This window comes from Lithobates pipiens, unplaced genomic scaffold (genome assembly GCF_037356315.1).
Source record: "Lithobates pipiens isolate NorthernLeopardFrog02 unplaced genomic scaffold, aLitPip1_a1.2 Scaffold_30, whole genome shotgun sequence".
Taxonomy (NCBI): Eukaryota; Metazoa; Chordata; class Amphibia; order Anura; family Ranidae; genus Lithobates; species Lithobates pipiens.
Window position 1 is genome coordinate 153,600,304 of NW_027507791.1, and position 21,462 is coordinate 153,621,765.

The 21,462-nt window shown below is 45.4% G+C and overlaps 1 protein-coding gene across 2 annotated transcripts in view; it reads left to right on the top strand.

Moving 5' to 3' along the window:
• PALS1 (protein associated with LIN7 1, MAGUK p55 family member) overlaps nt 1-21,462 on the top strand; it is a 247,882-nt gene that overhangs the window by 129,958 nt on the left and 96,462 nt on the right. For both annotated transcript variants that reach the window (XM_077465006.1, XM_077465005.1), the window contains 3 exons: nt 3,139-3,285; nt 10,897-11,058; nt 16,023-16,100. In XM_077465006.1, the coding sequence (XP_077321132.1) occupies nt 3,139-3,285; nt 10,897-11,058; nt 16,023-16,100 (387 nt within the window). The remainder of the gene's footprint in view (nt 1-3,138; nt 3,286-10,896; nt 11,059-16,022; nt 16,101-21,462) is intronic.

Consider the following 21,462-nt stretch of genomic DNA (forward strand, 5'->3'; position numbering starts at 1 on the left):
GCCTTCCTGTTTTTGAGGCTCACCAATGGTTTACATCTTGTGGTGAATTCTCTGTATTCACTCTGAAGTCTTCTCTTGATTGATGACTTTGACACACATTCACCTACCTTCTGGAGATTTTTTTTTGATCTGGCCAACTGTTGTGAAGGGTGTTTTCTTCACCAGAGAAAGAATTCTTCGGTCATCCACCACAGTTGTTTTCCATGGTCTTCTGGGTCTTTTGGTCTTGCTGAGCTCACCGGTCGTTCGTTCTTTTTAAGGATGTTCCAAACAGTTGATTTGGCCACACCTAATGTTGTTGCTATCTCTCTGATGGGTTTGTCTTTTGCTTTTTCAGCCTAATGATGGCTTGCTTCATTGATGGTGACAGATTTTTAGATCTCATACTGAGAGTTGACAGCAACAGATTCCAAATGCAAATAGCACACTTGAAATGAACTCTGGACCTTTTATCTGCTCCTTGTAAATGTGATAACGAGGGAATAACGCACACCTGGCCATGGAACAGCTGAGCAGCCAATTGTCCCATTACTTTTGGTCCCTTAAAAAGTGGGAGGCACAAACTGTTGTAATTCCTACACTGTTCACCTGCTTTGGATGTAAATACCCTCAAATTAAAGCTGAAAGTCTGCAGTTAAAGCAGATCGTGTTAGTTTCTATTTCAAATCCATTGTGGTGGTGTGTAGAGCCAAAAGGATTATAATTGTGTCGATGCCCCAATATTTATGGACCTCACTGTATTTTGCTCCCTAACCATATAGTTGGTTATTTATATTTACCACTGCATAGAGATTTCAGAATAAATTGCCCTTTTTTTTTTTTTTTAAACTTTACATAATTATATTATACACCACGCTTTTTTTAAGGTTATTAACCGATTTTTCGATTAATTGAAACAATAATCGGGCAATTAATCGATTATGAAAATAATCATGTGCCCCACTCCAGCACTTCCTCCTCTGCTGTGGGTGAGGAGCATTATCGGCGCATGGTATGGTCCTTTGATCTTGCCACCACTCCTCAGGTGTTCACAAGTGGCATGCAGTGTTTTTATCATTTACTAACCGGCAGGTGGGCTCCTCTGCGTATCTACATGTGGGTGTTGGGTCTGATGGTATCTGCCCTTTTTTGAGGCAAGGTCGTTGGCACAGTTCTATGTAGGCTCCCTTTGGGAGATCCTGGCATAATGGGACAAATACCCAAGGTCTCTGAACAATTGGATTCAGCTCAATCAATAAATCAATGGTTCCCTAGTCTGGTGGCTTTGTTCTCCAGTTCTTCAGTGGGGAAGATCCTTTCTTCCCTTGTATTGAACAGGGTGACCACCAATAACGGTCTGTCCTGGTGGGGAGATGTCCTGGGACTGAGCTTGGCTCGAGGTCGTAGGCCATGCGTGTAATCTGGGCTACCGTGTAATATCCCGGAACTTTAATTGATCAGACTAGGTCTGGACAGCTTGACTAAGGGGGGCTCCCAGTACGGATCCAGTCAGACAAGGCAACAGCAGTGGCTTATGTCCCTCACCATGGTGGGCCAAAAAGGCAGTTGGGTGACCCTGGCTGATTCCAGTATCCTCCTCCGGTGGGCAGAATGTCTAGTTCCGGCCCTTTTCCGACCATACGCATACCAGGAGTGAGCACTGTCAGATGGATACCTCAATTGACTAGGGTTGGGCCACGGGGTGGGACCTTCTCTGGGCCATGTTTCATCAGATTTGCCGCGTTCCTTTTAGGTGGCTCTGTTTTGGACCTACATTTATAGAGGGATGAACAGGAATTGGCCTGGAGTACCATTGAGGGCCAGTTGGCCTGGGCGGTCTTCTTCAGAGTCTCCTGGTCTCGCACTCCCTGGTGCATGCCTTTGTGTTCAAGCGGTTAGGCGTCTGTTTCCACTGGGGAGGTTTCTCCCACCACCATGGGATCTTAACTTGGTGTTTTCGGTTCTCCAAAAGGCCTCTCTATCTTTCTCTCAAAATATTTGGAAGGTTCCACTGCTTACTCTGTCTCAGAAGATGGCTTCTTGGTGGCTATCACATCTACTTGCAGGGTATCGTGAATGGTGGCGTTATCTTGCCATTCACCTTACTCAAGTTAAGGTGGTGCTTCACCCTTTTTTACATAGTTCCGTCTTTGGATTTTCATTTGAATAAGGACATTGGGTTGGCTTCTTGTGTCCCTGGTCAGCATATCCCATGAAATGAGTGGCAGTGCTGGAGGGGGGGGAGGGGCAGTGGCAGTGCTGGGGGAGTTCTGATCAGCCAACTTGGGTGCTGTTGATCAAGTCATCTGCTGATCTGAGTATTGTAGTGGGGAATTTTTAATGGCAACTATAATCACAGGTAGTGTTACTCAGTGTGTTTCCGATTTTGTGGTGTCTCGTAGCCATGACACCTGTGCCGAAATCGTGAGATAGGGTCTCCTTCAGCCCCTCCCACTTTACATTCCTCACCCGTCAGCTGACCTCTAGTCTCTGCCCCCCAGCCATGCCGTGAACTGAATGGGTGGCTGCAGGCTCCAGGAACCGCCCAGCTGGGCGGCCTCAAAAAGGCTGGGAGAGCAGCGTGGGCTTCAGGAACAGCCCAGGATTCAGTTACCCCTGGCAAATCATTTGACCCCAAGGTTGAGAACCACTGATCTAATGGGTAGTACACCAAAGCCCCATACACACTATCAGTTTTTCTGCTGAGTTTTTCCTTCAGGTTTACCAAAACCATATAGTACAAGGGCCTGCCTGATTGCATACAAACTGAAACTCCTAAGGTTTGCCCTCATATTATATGGTTTTGGTAAATTTGAAGGAAAAACTCAGCAGAAAAACTGATAGTGTGTATGGGGCTTAAGATTATGATGACTTGAGCTAAAAGGATCCCAAACAGCTTCTTAATTTGTACAAAGCACAGTAGAGCCGCCTTGTAACAAGACTTTAAACATAAGTTTTATTCCAAACTTCATACTGCACTGGTGACAACCAAACAGCCTGAAACTGTTGATATACTTAAATTATTATGTTATATTATATGTTAAATAACTTTTTGTTTTCTGTCATCTGTAAGTTTTGAAGACGTTTTGAGCTTTGAGGAATGTTCTTTTTAAATATAATATACTTTCTGTTCTGTAACCATTTTTCCGCTCCATTTAGGCTCTCCTTTTGGCACATGACAAAGTGGCAGAGCAGGAAATGATGCCCGAGTCCATTTCTGAAGATGCATTTTATGAAAACATTGGGCAATATGGAGATGAAATGGTTAAAATTGTAAGAATAGAGAAGGCAAAAGATATACCACTGGTAAGAAAATAGTCATATCCAGAAAATGTAGATTTTGAAGCATATATAGGTACAATAGTTTTGTTGCATTCTATGTAAAGTATATAGGTTGACCTGCTATTTATACAGTACATGCATGTATTCTACAATAAAAAGTATTTTAACTACTTCGGCCCCTGAAGGATTTCCCCCCTTAATGACCAGACCATTTTTTGTGATATGGCACTGCGTCGCTATAACTGACAATTGCGCAGTCATGGTCATGTTGATACAACCAAAGAGTTTTCTGTCAGGGTGCTGTACAGGTCCGATGGAGTGGACCCGTAAAAGGGGACCCGATCCTTGAAGTTCTGGCATGACACGTCCCGCTGTGATGGGGGAAGGCTGGATCTGTCTGTGATTATTTCCAGCAGTCCTGCAGTGGGATCAGGTAAGTCAGAAAGATGACAAGGAATGTATATTTTTATATTTCACTTGGTCTTTCTGGTGTGAGTATGTGTGCCTTGCCTGTGTTTAGCCACTCGAGGGTGAAAAAGCTAGATGCCTGGCTCCAACATTCCATGCTTCCCCTGTGTGTGCTCAAGTGTTAGCAAAGGTTGCAGTATTGCTATTTTCTCCTGCTCTGTCAGAGGTCCAGTTCCCCCCTCGCTGAGACCTACCCTCCACAGCACACAGCGTGGGAAAGGGAATTTATTTTTTTATTTTTTTAAAAGGGGGAGGTTCTGGAATGCGAGGGGCATGGCTTAGACGTCGCCGTCATGCACGTGGATCGGAGTGCACGTGAGACACTGCACAGGCGCAAGGCTCACTGACTTAAAAAGTTTGCACTCTGGAAGTGTATTGCTGACAGAGGGACACAGAGCATACAAGTGGTATGTAAGCTGTATGGGTGTGTGGATAAAGGCATTTTTAAGGGGCACGTTTTACTCAGCATTGAGACTGAGCATTTATAGCAGAATATTATGTAATTGCTAGACTAAAGCTTGGCAGTAGAGGCACTTTAGTAACTCTGCTTTTTTGTACTTTGGACTATATCTTCCCCCAGGAGGGGTAATTCATCAGGGTGGAGTGCAAAGTTGCTCATTCTGGATATAAGTTGCCTCCTGCAGAAGTGGAGGATGTTTCCTTCTCCTCCTTTGGGTTCGCTAAAACTCCCACAGGGTTCTCGTGCTTTCCCTATTTACTAGTTACTGGAGCAACTGATTTATGCTCATTGAGATCACCCAATTAAGCCGTTTTCTCCTCCCAAAAGACTTTCCATCTCTTTGAGAACTTTCTCCATAGGATAAAGAATTGAATTTGCCAGTGGTAGATGCGGCTATCTCCTCTGTGAACAGGAGTTTACTTGTCCAAGTGGACAGTGTACAAGTATTTGGTAATCCTGCTGATAAGAAGTTGGAATCTCTACTTAAAGCCTCATTTGCTGTGGCTGGTGCGGTAGTACAACCTGCAGTGGCAGCAATAGGTATCTGTCAAGCAGGTTTTTTTTAAAAAAAAATGAAAAAAAAAAGGTCCTGCTCAAACTGAGGAGGCCCTAAGTTTAGCTGAGCTATCTAGGGCCCTATACTTTGCAGTAGACACTTTTAAGGATTTTATCCATCAGGCATCTTGCCTTGCGCTCATGTTGTTGCATATGAGCAGGTTTCTGTGGCTAGACAGCTGGCCAGCCGAGTTATCATGCAAGAAGCTCTTGGCTGGGTTTCCGTTTCATGGAGAAAGGTTGTAACCACCTCCTTAGATGTCTGGGGCAACAGCCTCCAGGCAGTCTCGACTGCCTCTACCGTCAGGGGGTAAAGGATAAGCCTCATAATCAGACACAGGGCTTCAAAAATCCCTGGAGTCAGAAGTCCACAAAACAGAGTCCTAAGGCTTCCTTGTGAAGGGGCGCCCCCACTCGATTGAGTGGGCGGGAAGACTGCTGGGGTTTTCAGAAACTTGGCAAGAGGAAATCCAAGACAAATGGGTCCTCTCTGTAGTAGCCCTAGACTACAAACTAGAGTTCCAAGAGTTTCCACAATCGCGTTTTCTAGTATCAAACGTTCCCAAGGGCCCAGTAAAAGTCCTTATTTCTGGCACTGGACCAATTACTGTATCAGGAAGTAGTAATAGAGGTTCCCTCAGAAGAGAGGGACATGGGTTTTATACAAATCTCTTTATGGTACCAAAACCAAATGAAGATGCTGGACCCAGCTCAGGAATCGCTTCCTTAACATTCGCTACTTTCAAACGGAGTCAATTTGGTTAGTTTCCACCCAAGGGAGAGGTTCTAGCATCCATAGATATCAAGGATGCGTATCTACATGTCCCAATATTTCCCTTTCACCAGAAGTTTCTGTGGTTTGTGGTAGAGGAGCGCCTCTTTCAGTTGGTGGCCTTGCCTTTCTGGTTAGCGACCGCCCCAACTGTTTACAAAAGTGTTAGCTCCTGTACTATTAAGACTAAAGGGCTAGGGTATAGCAATAATAGCATACCTAAATGACCTGCTACTGGTAAATCGGTAAATAGCAGGGTTAAATCAGGGGGTGTCCAGAACAGTAAGTTATCTGAGACACCTGGGTTGGATTCTCAACCTAGAGAAATCATCCTTGCAGCCGGTAAGAAGACTGCAGTATTTGGGCCTGGTCATAGACACAACCCAGTAAAGGGTGTTCTTGCCTCAAAGGTCAACGGTCCAAGAGCTGTTCCAGGAGGTCAAGGCAAGGAAGGGTCCTTCCATTTGCCTTTGTATGAGATTACTAGGGAAAATGGCATCTTCCTTCGAAGTGGTTCCCTGTGCCCAGTTTCATTCAAGACTGTTGCAACACAGTATTCTGTCTGCTTGGAACAAATGGATCCAAACTTTGGATTATCGAATGAATCTGGCTCCAAAGGTACGCCAGAGTCTCAATTGGTGGTTGATAGCTAGGGATTTACAGAAGGGGAAATCCTTCATTCCAGTTTGCTAGAAAGTAGTAACAACTGATGCCAGGCTATGGGGCTGGGGAGCAGTTCTAGAAGAGGCCGCTGTTCAAGGGAAGTGGTCAGAGTCCGAGAAGACTTTGCCCATCAATATGCTAGAGATTTGGGCAATATATCTGGCTCTAATAGCCTGGACGTCTAGGTTGCCGAATGCTCCTGTCAGGATACAATACGATAATGCCACAGCAGTGGCCTATATCAATCACCAAGGGGGCACCAGAAGCCACGCAGCCCAAAGGGAGGTGGACCATATTCTGTCTTGGACAGAGTCCTGTTTCTTGCCTATCTGCAGTTTACATTCCAGGAGTGGAAATTTGGCAGGCAGATTTTCTGAGCCGTCAACAGTTGTTGCTGGGAGAATGGTCTCTACATCCTGATGTCTTTTTGGCCATATGCCAAAGATGGGGTACGCCAGATGTAGATCTGTTCGCGTCCAGGTTCAACAAGAAGTTGGACAACTTTGTGGCAAGAACAAGGGATCCACTTGCACTCGGATTAGATGCGTTTGTGATCCTGTGTAATTCGTTTTCACCGATTTATGCATTCCCTTCAGTTCAGCTGCTACCACGGCTGCTTCGCCGGATCAGGGAAGAAGGGAAGCCGGTAATCCTAGTGGCCCCGGCATGCCCTAGAAGACCCTGGTATACAGGGATCGTGAGAATGGCAATAGGGGAGTCCTTGACTATTCCACCTCGCCCGGATCTGCTGTTGCAGGGACCAGTATTCCATCCTGCCTTGCAAACGCTAGATTTAACAGTGTGGCTATTGAAGCTCACATTCTAATAAAATAGGGGGCTTTCTGGTTTGGTAGTAACCACCCTGATGACAGAGAGATGCCATCCAGGACCATTTATTACAGGGTCTGAAAGGCTTATGCCACTTGGTGTGAAACCAAGGGTTGGCATCCTCGTAGGTATGTCATAGGAAGAATTCTGGCCTTTCTACAAATAGGAGTAGAAATGAAGCTGGCCTTGAGTACAATCAAGGGTCAGAGTTCGGCCTTGGCAGTGTTTTTCCAAAGGCTGCTTGCTTCCCATTCTTTAGTCCGGGTATTCATGCAGGGAGTAACTCGGATAAATCCGCCAGTCAGAACACCCTTGTGCCCATGGGATTTGAATCTGGTTTTGTTGGTGTTGCAGTGAAAATCCTTTGAACTTATAAGGAATATTCCTTTGATTCTTTTGACAAGCAAATTGATTTTCCTAGTCGCGATAACCTCTGCAAGAAGAGTATCAGAATTGGCTGCTTTCTCTTGTAAAGAGCCATACTCAATCATTCATAAGGATAAGGTGGTGCTGCGTCCGCACACCCAAACTTTTTACCAAAGGTAGTGTCTAGTTTTTTCATCTGAAAGCGACTGCTCAGATACGGAAAACTGATGTTTTGTTTGTGTTGCCGGAATGCCCTAGAAAGGGTCAGGCAGCATCGAAATCTACTGTTGCTAAGTGAATTTGTCAGGTGGTTACTCAGGCATATGTCCTGAAAAAGGTTCCTCCATTTCAGATTAAAGAGCACTCTACCCGGGCAGTCAGTGCTTCATGGGCAGTGCATCCCCAAGCCTCTGTGGCTCAGATTCGCAAGGCTGCTACTTGGTCGTTAGTACATACATACATTCACGAGATTCTATCAAATGGATGTAAGATGGCAGGAGGACACCACCTTCTGGCGCAGTGTGCTGCAGGCAGCCGCATAGGGTCCTCACGCCTGGCAGCGGCTATTTGCTTTGTCCCTCCCCTCAGGTGGCATTGCTTTGGGACATCCCATATAGTTATTACTATGGTGCACTGTGTTCTGTGATGTACAATAAAGAAAATAGGATTTTCTTTATCGGCCACTCTACCATACAGGTCTGATTGGAAGAGTACTGCAGAGATGATAGTTTCTTCTGGAAGGTTCCTCTCCTTACAGAGAAACGCTGGAGCTCTGTCAGTGACCATTTGATTCTTGGTCACCTCCCTGACTAAGGCCCTTCTCCCCCAATAGCTCAGTTTGGTTGGGCGGCCCGCTCTAGGAAGAGTCCTCTGTCATCTATGGATTATGGAGGCCACAGTGCTCATTGGGACCTAAAATGCTGCAGACATTTTTCTGTACCCTTCCTCAGATCTGCACCTGAAAACAATCCTGTCTTGGAGGTGTACAGACAATTCCTTGGACTTCATGGCTTTGTTTGTGCTCCGACATGCACCATTAACTGTGGGACCTTTATATAGACAGGTATGTGCCTTTCCAAATCCTGTCCACTCAACTGAATTTACCACAGGTGAACTCATGTATGATCTCAAGGATGATCAGTAGAAACAGGATGCACCTGAGCTCAATTTTGAGTGTCATGGCAAAAGCTGTGAATACTTATGTACATGGGTTTTTTTTTTGTTTTTTTTTGTTATTTGCATAGCTTTCAAACAAACTTCTTTCATGTTGTCATTATGGGGTATTGTTTATAGAATTTTGAGGAAAATAATGAATGTAATCCATTTTGGAATAAGGCTGTAACATAACAAAATATGGAAAAAGTGAAGCAGTGTGAATACTTTCCAGTTAGTTCCATTCTCCCTGCATTTACTGTTGACCCCTGACTCATAACTGGCTTGCATGTCTTATCCGCAACCCCCTCAGAGATATTTACGCCGTTATACAGTCCTTACATTAAATTTCAAGCTCCTCTTATTCATTCATGGTTTAGGCAGGGATATACAATTAGTGGACCTCCAGCTGTTGCAGAACTATAAGTCCCATGAGGCACAGCAAGACTCTGACAGCCACAAGCATGACACCCAGAGGCAGAGGCATGGTGGGACTTGTAGTTTTGCAACAGCTGGAGGTCCGCTAATTGCATATCCCTGGTTTAGGCCCTTTTCTCCTCCCTAATGGAATGCATTCGGCAGAATATTCATTTTATTGTGGCCATTGCAATGAATGCTCAAGCGCTAAACGCATTCCAGTTTTGAAGCATTTTTTTCTGCTCAAAAGCAGATGCCTGTTTTTTCTTTTTTAAGCCTCCTCTTCAAATATGCCTGTAAATGCCTGTAATGTGTGCATTGATGTATAGGCAAACATAGAGGTGCTTTTACAAGCTGTGTGCATAAAACCTTGTGTAGTAAATATGTTAACTCCAAAAATACATTTAAAGAGAAAGGCGTAAAACACACACCTCGATCCCTGGCTTCTGCCTGCAGTGCCTAGGAGAGGATGAAATTAATGGCCTTGGAATGCTGAGGGTCCAAGTTTCTGAGGATTTAGGTATATCGTGAGCTTTAAAACAAATGAGGTGCTCTGTTTTTTACAAATTCTACCTTAACCACTTACAGACTGGACCATTTTGCTGGTCAAAGACCAGACCACTTTTTTGCGATTCAGCACTGCGTCGCTTTAACTGACAATTGCGCGGTCGCGCGACGTGGCTCCGAAACAAAATTGACGTCCTTTTTTTCCCACAAATAGAGCTTTCTTTTGGTGGTATTTGATCACCCCTGCAGTTTTTATTTTTTGCGCTATAAACAAAAATAGAGCGACAATTTTGAAAAAAAACGCATTATTTTTTACTTTTTTGTCATAATATATATCCCCCAAAAATATATATAAAAAAATTTTTTCCCTCAGTTTAGGCCGATGCGTCCTATTCTACATATTTTTGGTAAAAAAAAACACTAAGCGATTATTGATTGGTTTGCGCAAAAGTTATAGCGTTTACAAAATAGGGATAGTTTTTTGTCATTTTTATTAATTTTTTATTTTTTATTTTTTTTACTAGTAATGGCGGCGATCAGCGATTTTTATTGTGACTGCGACATTGCGGCGGACACATCGGACATTTTTGACACATTTTTGGGACCATTGTCAGTTATACAGCAATCACTGCTATATAAATGCAGTGATTCCTGTGTAAATGACACTGGCAGTGAAGGGGTTAACCAGTGGTTGGCAGTGTAGGAGTTTAGTGTTCCTAGGGGCATGTTACTAACTGTGTGGGGGCTGGCCTTTCATTTAGTGAACACTGATCTCTGCTCCAATCACATGGAGCAGAGATCAGCGTCACTAGTTGCTAGGCAGAATGGGGAAATGCTGTCTACACGGCATTTCCTCCATTCAGCCGTCCCATGAGACGATCGCGGGTATGCCCGCGGTGATCGAGTCCGCGGGACCCACGACCAGACTCACGGGGGTCCCGACCGGCACGGCGACAGGGCGGCATTAAAGATTGGACTTACCTGTACGCCAGTATGCCTTCCCGTGCCATTCTGCCAACGTACATCGGCGTGCGCTGGTCGGGAACTGGTTAATGTGCAAATGTCTAATGTCTGGAAGGCCATTCCCCGTACAATTCAGTGAGTAAATTGACTAAAACTGGTGCACACAGAATCTGGTGCAGCTGTGTATAGTACCCAATCAGCTTCTAACTTCAACTTTGACAGTAAAACCTAGAAGCTGATTTAGTAATTTCCCATTGTATAGATCAAGAATGCTCATTACAATGATGGATCAATTGAGATGTAGGAGCAGGCAGGCCAACTCTTGAAGATGTCACCAGATGCTTGTGCATGCATCTAGTGGCATGCATTTTAGACAAAACTAATTTTTAATCTATTTTCACAGACGGCAGGTTTACTTTAGCTATTGCATGTAACATTTTCTTCATAATACACTTTCATTCTGATGCTAGCTTGCTTTTTGCAGGGTGCCACAGTACGGAATGAGCTAGACTCTGTCATCATCAGCCGCATAGTGAAAGGAGGGGCAGCTGAAAAGAGTGGACTTCTTCACGAAGGAGATGAAATTTTAGAAATAAATGGTATTGAAATTAGAGGAAAAGACGTCAATGATGTATTTGAGCTACTGGTAAGTTTGAAATGGATCTGAATGAATGAAATTAAAAGGTTTAAAGTTGGTCTAAAGCCATTTTGTGAAATGAAAAACCCTTTTTCTGATTTTAATGTTGCGTCCTCTCTGGGGAGGTTCACTTTTTTTTATTTATTTGTTTATCATGGTGACAATTACCACTGTGCCACAGGGCAATGGAAATGCAAAATATTATCCATGTCAACAGAACTGAGGGAAAGTCTTCCAAAGTGACTGAACAGTTTGAATGGCAACTGTCTGAAAGGGGATTTCTCCTTTTTTTCATGTTGACTGGATGAAATGAAGGCAAATCTCCCCAGTGGGACACAGACAGTGAAAAAATAAACCAGACTTTAGATGTGTTGCATTAACCACTACAGCCCCGGACCAATAAACACCTTAAGGACCAGAGGTCTTTTTCCAATTTCGCACTGCGCTGCTTTAACTGGTAATTGCGCGGTCATGCAATATTGCACCCAAACGAAATTTGCGTCCTTTTCTTCCCACAAATAGAGCTTTCTTTTGATGGTATTTGATTGCCTCTGCGATTTTTATTTTTTGCGATATAAATGGAAAAAGAGCGAAAATTTTGAAAAAAATATTTTCTTCTTTTTGTTATAAGAAAAATCGAATAAACTAAATTTTAGTCATACATTGAGGGCAAAATTTATTCAGCCACATGTCTTTAGTAAAAAAAATGTCAATAAGCGTATATATTTTTTGGTTTGCGCAAACGTTATAGCATCTACAAACTAGAGTACATTTTCTGGAATTTACACAGCTTTTAATTTATGACTGCCTATCTCATTTCTTGAGGTGCTAAAATGGCAGGGCAGTACAAACCCCCCCCAAATGATCCCATTTTGGAAAGAAGACACCCCAAGAAAATTGCTGATGGGTATGTTGAGCCCATTGAATATTTTTTTTTTTTTTGTCCTAAGGGATTGAATAATGACAGAAAAAAAAAAAAAAAATTTACAAAAAGTTGTCACTAAATGATATATTGCTCACACATGCCATGGTTATATGTGGAATTGCACCCCAAAATATATTTCGCTACTTCTCCCGAGTATGGGGATACCACATTGGTGGGACTTTTTGGGAGTCTAGTCGCGCACGGCACCCCGAAAACCAATCACCACCTTCAGGATTTCTAAGGGTGCAGTTTCGAAGGCCATAAAATGCCAAAATAGCACAAAACCCCCAAAATGACCCCATTTTGGAAAGTAGACACCCCAAGCTATTTACTGAGAGGCATGTTGAGTCCATGGAATATTTTATATTTTGCCACAAGTTGCGGGAATATTACAAACTTTTTTTTTTGCACAAAGTTGTCACTAAATGATATATTGCTCACACATGCTATGGGCATAAGTCAAATTACACCCCAAAATAAATTCTGCTGCTTCTCCCGAGTACGGGGATACCACATGTGGGGGGCTTTTTGGGAGCCTAGCCACGTACGGGACCCCGAAAACCAAGCACTGCCTTCCGGATTTAAATATAAAATGCTACCAAAAAAACTGTTAGCGATCGCAGGGATCAGGCCTGACTCTGCGATCGCTGCAGTTATGTGTTTAGTGTTTTGTAAGTGACAGTGATCGATCGATACTGCACTTGGGTGGGCTGGGCAGAGGGGCAAAATGCAGGTGCCAGCAGGTATCTGGGCTGATCCCGCTAACAATGCGTTTTTTTGGAACCCTGAACTGCTGGGGACGCTAGTATAGATCTGATCAGATATTGATCTGTTCAGATTCTATACCACTACAGGAGGTTTATGCTTTGCGTGTGGGTGTTAGCGGTACTGGCACTAACCTAGCCCTGCCTGGGGCGACGCAGACCCTGACCCTAAAACCTAATTGATATCACCCGCCGGGTGATCAGGGGGTTAAACCTTTATTGGGTAATAAATGGTGGGTGCCCTGATGCTATAAAAAGCAAACTAACCAGAGTCACCCGTAACACTTATACGGTGATCAGTGGTGAAAGGGTTAACTAGGGGCAATCGGGGGGTTCAAATTTTTATTAAGTAGTATATGGGGGTCCCTGGCGCTATATAAAAACCTGATGGGCAACCTAAATAACTAACTGGCTAACCAGCGTCACCAGTGACACTTATACTGTGATCGCTGGTGAAAGGGTTTAAATAGGGGCAATCATGGGGTTAAAACCATTATTGGGTAGTATATGGGGGGTACCTAACGCTATAAAAACCTGGCGGTGAACCTAAAAAAAATACTAGCTACCTAGCGACACTAATGCAGCGATCAGAAAAATGATCGCTTAGTGACAGTGGCAAAAGGGGGTGAAAGGGTTAACTAGGGGCAATCAGGGGGTTAAAACCATTATTGGGTAGTATATCGGGGTACCTAGCGCTATAAAAACCTGGCGGTGAACCTAAAAAAAAAACTAGCTACCTAGCGACACTGATGCAGCGATCAGAAAAATGATCGCTTAGTGACACTGGCAAAAGGGGGTGAAAGGGTTAACTAGGGGCAATCAGGGGGTTAAAACCATTATTGGGTAGTATATCGGGGTACCTAGCGATATAAAAACCTGGTGGTGAACCTAAAAAAATAACTAGCTACCTAGCGACAGTAGCGACACTGATGCAACGATCAGAAAAATGATTGCTTAGTGACACTGGCAAAAGGGGGTGAAAGGGTTAACTCTAGGGGCAATCAGGGGGTTAAATCTTTATTGGGGGGTGATAGGGGGCTACCCTGGACCTAACACTAACTGCCCTGACAGTTTGAACTGTTACAACTGACACTGAATGCATTGATCAGTAAAGAAATGATCAATGCAATCAGTGACACTGTGACTGGGGGGGGGGAGGGGGGCGGGGGGCGATCGGGGGGGGGTTTGTGTGCCTGTGTGTATCTACATGTCAGTGTAGTGTTGGTGCACACTTACTTTTAGTCTTCTCCTCGTAGTCCGGTCAAAAAGACCGCCCCGAGGAGAATGACATCACTTCCTCCTTCCTGTGTAAACAATACACAGTGGGAGGAAGTTCGTCATTGGCCAGGAGCGATCCAGAGGGGGTGGCCAGAAACCAACGGCCATCCCCTCATCACGGATCGCTTCTGCAGCGAACCGGACCGCCGTATCCAGCGGGAGGGGATCCGATCGGACCCCCCACCCGCTGGAAGGCAGGCACGTACATGTACGTGCTTGTGCCTGCCTGTGCCATTGTGATGACGTACAATGGCAATACGGCGGTCCTTAAGTGGTTAACCCACATTATTTAATTTGTTAATATGTATTACATTAAAGTGGAAGTAAACCCATCGATTTAAACAGTAAAAAAAAAAAAAGGCATGCCGGGAATGCTAACTGCACATTGGCTGTGCTCTCAGCCAAACTATCAAACCATCCAATGGCTGGTGTCATAACGAATCACATGTGCAGCACCATAGCAGTTGATGATTAAACCGAGGCAAAGATGCCAGCTTCCTTGGCTGGAAACGATAGGGGAGTTTACTTCCACTTTAATGCCCCAGAATGTGCATAAAAACATACCTGCTATATTTTTCCCAACGCAGCGCACCACATGGCTGTGCTTTACTCCATGCTGGTCTCGCTGGTTGCTCACTACTGTTTCCATCTGGAGGTTTTTGGCTGCACTGCTCGGATCATTGTTGGGACATGGCTTTCTGGCTTTTACAAGACCCCTCTAGAGTTTGGTCTTTCTGTTTTCTGCGATGTGTATGCAATTAAGATGTCAATAGCCACCCATTTGATTTAAATTTTAATGTTTATATTTCAATAAACTTTGTGTATTCCTTTTACGTACCCTTTGTGTACTACTATTTGGGCCATTAAAGTCCCGTAAGGGGGAATTCCTTCGTCCACAGCATTATCTAGCTGAAATGTTGGCAAACTGACCAGGCCTCTTAAAATCCTCGGTCTAGTTTCTGTTTTTTGATCCTTGATGAGATCATCAAGAATGCCATAGATAAGAGCACTTGCCTTCCTCCAAACCTGCTAGGTCAGTGTAGAAGAGTGCACAGTTTTAGTGAGTTCAGCAAGACCTCTTGTTCTTCCAAGCCAGCTATAATGGCTAGCCTTAAAGCGGAGGGCCGTTTAAAAAAAAAAAAGTCAGCAGCTGCAAACACTGCAGCTGCTGACTTAATCAGCCCACTTACCTGTCCAGGGCGCCCGCGATGTCGGCCGCCCGAGGCCGACCCGGCTCTCGGGTCCCGGCGCCGCCATTCCTTGTAAGGGAAACAGGCAGTGGAGCCTTACGGCTTCACTGCCTTTTTCCTACTGCGCATGCGCGAGTCTCGCAGCGCTTTGTGAATGGGACGCGCTGTGTTCTGGAACACACAGTTCCCAGAACACAGCGCGACTCATTACCCAGAAGACGCCGCACGGAGGAGAGAAGACAGAAGATCTCCGCGGAGGAGGAAGAGGAAGATTAGGATTATGTGCCTAGCAACAGGCACTTCTGGTAAGTAAAAAAAAATTTTTTTCATTTTTATTTTTTTTTATTTTTTTGTAATTTTTTATATATTTTTTTTTTTTCAGGGTGGCCCTCCACTTTAAGTGATCCAGCAGTGCTAATGCAGTGTACATGCTGTACACACTGGCTGAATGTCAGCCGGTTTCCGTTAAACTGGCCAATATTTGGCCTGTGCGTGCCAGCCTTTAGTCTCCCAAATCACCAAACAAATTACCTCCCACCTATGGATAAAAAATAGGGGAACATAATCAACTTTCCAAGTTTGTGTGTTTCTGATCTCTTGTTCGAAACAAGTCTTTTCTTTTCAGGAAAAATTTAGGGGTTGTTATTCCATGTTTTGGGCTGCTGGTAAGTATGACATGTTTGTAATTTAAAAATAAAATTCTAGACAATTTTAAACCACGATCATTGCCATGTGACAGTCCTAAGTATACCTTTCTCTGGATTTAAGACTGAATGTGCTAAATATTTATTCTGTTCATTTTTATTTTTTTTCAAGGCTGAAATGCATGGGGCACTATCTTTTGTACTCATTCCAAGTCAGCAGTCAAAACCTCCACCAGCAAGGGAAACTGTGGTAAGTTTTCGTTTAATATTTTATGTGTGTATTATAAGTTAACCACTTGAGATCCGCCCTATAGCCAAATGACGGCTACAGCACGGATCTCCTTTGCCGGGACTACGTCTATTGACGTCGTCCCGCGCACGAGCGGCCTGCGCGCCCCCTGAGGGGCGCGCGGCGCGCTCTGTGATCGGCGAGTCCATGAGACTCGCCTGATCACCGATCCGTGCAAGGGGTCGATCCCAACCCCTTATCACGTGATCAGCTGTCAGCCAATGACAGCTGATCATGTGATATAACGGAGCCGGTAAAAAAAGCCAATCACCGGCGGCCGTGATCGGGACATTAGTCCCGATCACGGCCAGCCCTGCTAGTGCCCACCTGCCCCCTGCCAGTGCCCACCTGCCCCCTGCAGTGCCAAATGTTTTAAAAGTGCGTGCCCCCGTCAGTGCCACCCAGCAGTGCCCACAGTGCCACCCACAGTGCCCACAATCTGCCTCAAAGGTGCTGCACCCCAGTGCCACTTATCCGTGCCCATCAGTGTCATCTACCAGTGCCCCTCCGTGCCACCCATCCGTGCCGCCTTATCTGTGCCACCCATCCGTGCCGCCTTATCTGTGCCACCCATCCGTGCCGCCTTATCTGTGCCACCCATCCGTGCCGCCTTATCTGTGCCACCCATCCGTGCCGCCTTATCTGTGCCACCCATCCGTGCCGCCTTATCTGTGCCACCCATCCGTGCCGCCTTATCTGTGCCACCCATCCGTGCCGCCTTATCTGTGCCTATTAGTGCCGCCTTAACTATGCCTATCAGTGCCCACCAGTGCAGCCTATCAGCGCACTTCAATGAAGGGGAAAATTGACCCGTTTGCTAAATTTTATAACAAACTATTAAACATGATTTTTTTTTTTTTTTGCATCTTTTTTTGTTTGTTTAGCAAAAAATAAAACTCCGAGCTGTAACTAAATACCACCAAAAGAAAGCTCTATTTGTGGGAAAAAAATGATAAAAATTTCATTTGGGTACAGTGTTGTATGCCCGCGCAATTGTCATTCAAAGTGCATCAGCGCTGAAAGCTGAAAATTGGTCTGGGACTGAGGGGGGTTTAAGTGCCCAGTAAGCAACTGGTTAATATATGAATTTTGTTTCATTAACATAGATAACTATAAACATTGTATCTTGTTGATCTTTTCTTAGCAGACTGCCCAGAGAGGAAACAAGTTGCTCCACTGACTTCAGGCAACTTGCATTGACTTCTATTACAGAAGTCTTTTGCAAGTCGCGCTAATCGGCCTTTATTTATCAGCACAATTGGCCGATGCTGATTAATTAAACGCCAAGTATCGGCCAATATATTGGTCGATCTCTAGTATAGACCCTGTTTAAATCTGTGCTAATACAGAAAAATACGGGAAATATGTTATGTTTAAACAAGCATAAATCTGAAAAGCTGATAAAATGGCTGTGTAAATCCCTTTCCCCCCCTCCACCGCCACCAGCCTCCCCTCTGAGGTGACTCTTGCTAAAGCACAGGAAAGGACGTGGCACATAGACAATCAGGCTCACACCTGAAAAAGCTTAACGCTGATACTCTGGGAAACAGACAGTGTCTATCAGAGCAGCTGAAGCAAGGCTGCCACAGGACACAGAAGAGCCGGTGCACGTGAGAGGTTTACACAGGAATTTGCAGTACAGGAAAAAAACGTATTGTTTAGCATTAGATCATTCTATTTTTAGCCTCCTTTAAAAGGATATTTGACGTTCCTGCGCGCTACGCTTTTGCTGCCAAGTGCCTCCTGTCCATCAGAGTATGAGAACTGTTGCCGACTACGCCATTGAATTCCGTACTCTGGCAACAGAGGTTGCTTGAAACAATGAGGCCCTTGTGGCTGCTTTTTCTCATGGTCTCTTGGATTCCATCAAGGATGAGATAGCAGCCCGAGATATACCCACTTAGCTAGAGAGTTTGATCTCGTTTGCCATCCTCATTGACTCAAGACTCAGAAAGACTTTCTCTTAAGGAGCGCTTGCGGAAGCCTCCTGTACGTTTGCCTCCGAGCTTTGTAGTCTCACCCATGCCTCCCTCACCTCCCATGCCTCCTGGTACCGATTTGGTCAGTGAAGAGGAACCCATGCACCTGGGCTTCACGCGTCTCTCTGCGGATGAGAGAGCCTTTAGGAGGAGGGAGAGATTGTGCCTTTATTGTGGCCAGGCAGGTCACTTTTTTGAAGTCTTGTCCTACCCGTCCAGGGAACGCCCAGACCTTGAGGTCCTGTCATGGACGGGCCTTAGGTGGCGTTGTTTCGTGCCCAGTTATCCAGAAGGATAAGCCCCTGGTTTCGGTCACCCTTGCTTGGGCTAAGTTGTCCATCGAGATACAGGCTCAAATTGACTCTGGGGCTGCAGGCCTGTTCATTGATGCTGCATTTGTTTTGCAGCACTCGATTCTGCTGCAGCTGCATGACACTCCACTTGCCATTGAGGCTCTTGACGGGAGACCTTTACAGCCTACCCATGTGACTCATGAGACGGTTCCGTTGTCCATGGCCGTAGGGGCTCTTCACCATGAGATAATCCAATTCCAAGTTATTTCCTCACCCAGGTTTCCGCTGGTTATTGGTTATCCTTGGTTACAGAGGCACAACCCCTTTTGATTGGCTCCATGCTGAGGTTCTCTCCTAGTCACCACAATGCAGTGAGACATGCTTCCTGAAGGTATCCAAGGTCTTGTGCACCTCTTCACTCCCCTCCCTGCCAGAGGAGTACCGCGATTTTAGCGATGTCTTTGATAAAGGTCAAGCCAGTAGTTCCACACCGGTCTTATGATTGCGCAATTGACCTTCAACCTGGTGCCATACCTCCTCGTGGCCGGTTTTACCCTTTGTTGGTCTTGGAGGATAAGGCCATGGAAGAGTATGTTCTGACGCACTTTCTCAAGGTTTCATCCGCAAATCCTCGTCTCCTGCTGGTGCTTGCTTCTTCTTTGTGAAGAAGAAGAGCGGTGAACTGAGACCTTGTATAGATTATAGGGGTCTCAATCTTGTCACGGTTAAGAATGTCTACCCGATTCCATTGATTAAAGAGTTATTTGACCTCCTCAAGGGAGCAATGGTTTTCACGAAGCTTGACCTGAGAGGGGCATAAAATCTCGTGGGCATTAAGGAAGGCGACGAGTGGGAAAACTGCGTTTCATACCAGAACAGGCCATTATGAATACCTGGTAATGCCTTTTGGCCTTTGTAACGCCCCGGCAGTTTTCCAGGAATTTATTAATGATGTCCTCCGAGATTTGTTGCAGTTGTGTGTGGTGGTCTATCTCGATGATATCCTCATATTTTCCAAGTCCCTGGAGAGCTACCACACAAATGTCTGTCGTGTGCTTCAGAAACTAAGAACAATCTCTATTGTAAACTGGAGAAGTGCGAGTTCCATCGTGAACAGGTTACATTCCTGGGCTATGTCATTTCCACTGCTGGTTTTTCAATGGAACCAGAGAAACTTTCGGCAGTCCTACAGTGGCCTCGACCCGTGGGTTTACGTCACCTGCAGCGTTTCCTGGGTTTCGCCAACTACTATCGGAAGTTTATTCATAACTTCTCGTCTCTGGTCAAGCCCCTGACTGATATGACCAGAAAGAACGGTAACCCACAGAGTTGGTCTCCAGAGTCCGTTAAGGCCTCTGAGTCTCTCAAGGCTGCCTTTGTTTCTGCTCCTGTGTTGCCACATCCTGATCCTACGTTGCCTTTTATCCTAGAAGTTGATGCTTCTGAGACTGGAGTTGGCGCCCTTCTGTCTCGACATCCTAATTCTGAGAGTGCTATGCATCCGTGTGGCTACTTTTCCAAGAAATTGTCACCTGCTGAGTGCAATTATGAGATTGGTGACAGAGAGCTGTTGGCGATCATTTTAGCCCTGAAAGAATGGAGACATCTCCTTGAAGGTACCACTGTGTCTGTTCTTACTGACCATAAGAATCTTACATTCTTGTCTGAGGCTAAGCGACTCTCTCCCAGAAGGGCGCGATGGGCTCTTTTATTGTCGAGCTTTAATTACATTCTCATTTTTACCTGATACTAAGAATGTAAGGGCTGATGCCTTGTCACGACAATTTTCCTCCACTTCCAGGTCGGAGTCGGTTCCTATAATTCCTCCTGATCGTATCTTGGCTACTTCTCCTTTGGGTGACATTCTTGCTGCTCAGGTCCATGCTCCTCCTGAGAAACCTTGTGACCGCTGCTTTGTCCCAGAGAGTCTCAGTACTACTGTGCTCCAGACTTGCCATTCTCCCAAGGCAGCTGGCCATCCTGGGAACAATCAATTCATTTGGGCCATTTCCCAACAATTCTGGTGGCCTAGTCTACAGGCTGATGTTACTGCCTTGGTAGCTGCCTGTCCTGTGTGTGCTCAGAGTAGGACTCCACGACACCTTCCAGTGGGCCTCCTACAACCCATACCCAGTGGAGAGACGCCCTGGACTCACCTGTCAATTGATTTCATTGTGGAGTTGCCCAGCTCCCAAGGCAACACTATTATCCTTATTGTGGTTGACCGGTTCTCAAAGATGTGTCATTGTATTCCACTTAAGAAGTTGCCTACCTCTAAGGAACTGGCTTCAATTTTCGCTTGGGAGATCTTTCGTTTACATGGGCTACCCAAGGTGATGGTCTCAGACAGGGGCAGTCAGTTTGTCTCCCGTTTCTGGCGAGCCTTTTGTGTACAGTTGGGAATCCAGCTTGCGTTCTCTTCTGCGTAACACCCGCAGTCTAATGGGGCTGCAGAGCAAGCCAATCAGTCCTTGGAGCAATTGCTACGTTGCTATATTTCTGACCACCAAAACAACTGGTCAGACCTATTACCATGGGCAGAGTTTGCTAACAACAGTGCCTTGAATTTTGCCTCCCGATTGTCTCCATTTATGGCGAATTATGGTTTCCAGCCTTCCATGTTGCCTGACTCGTTTGTTCCGCAGTGTATTCCTGCGTTGGAGCATCTCCGTGGTCTTCGTTCCACTTGGGTACAAGTCCAGGAGGCTCTGCGTCATGCAGACTCCATGCTGACCGCAGACGCCTGCCTGCACCTTCCTACCAGGTTGGGGACATGGTCTAGCTGTCATCTCGCAACCTCCAGCTTCGTGTTCCCTCACTGAAGTTTTCACCTCGGTTTATTGGGCCTTTCCGTATACTTCACAGAATTAACCCAGTGGCTTACGCGTTGGACCTTCCTCCTCGTATGTGCATCTCAAATGTTTCATGTCTCCTTATTGAAACCCTTGGTCTGCAACCGATTTACCACCTCGGTGTCACGTCCTCACCCTATTCAGGTTGAGAACCATGAGGAGTATGAGGTACAATCCATTGTTGACTCCCGTAGGTTCC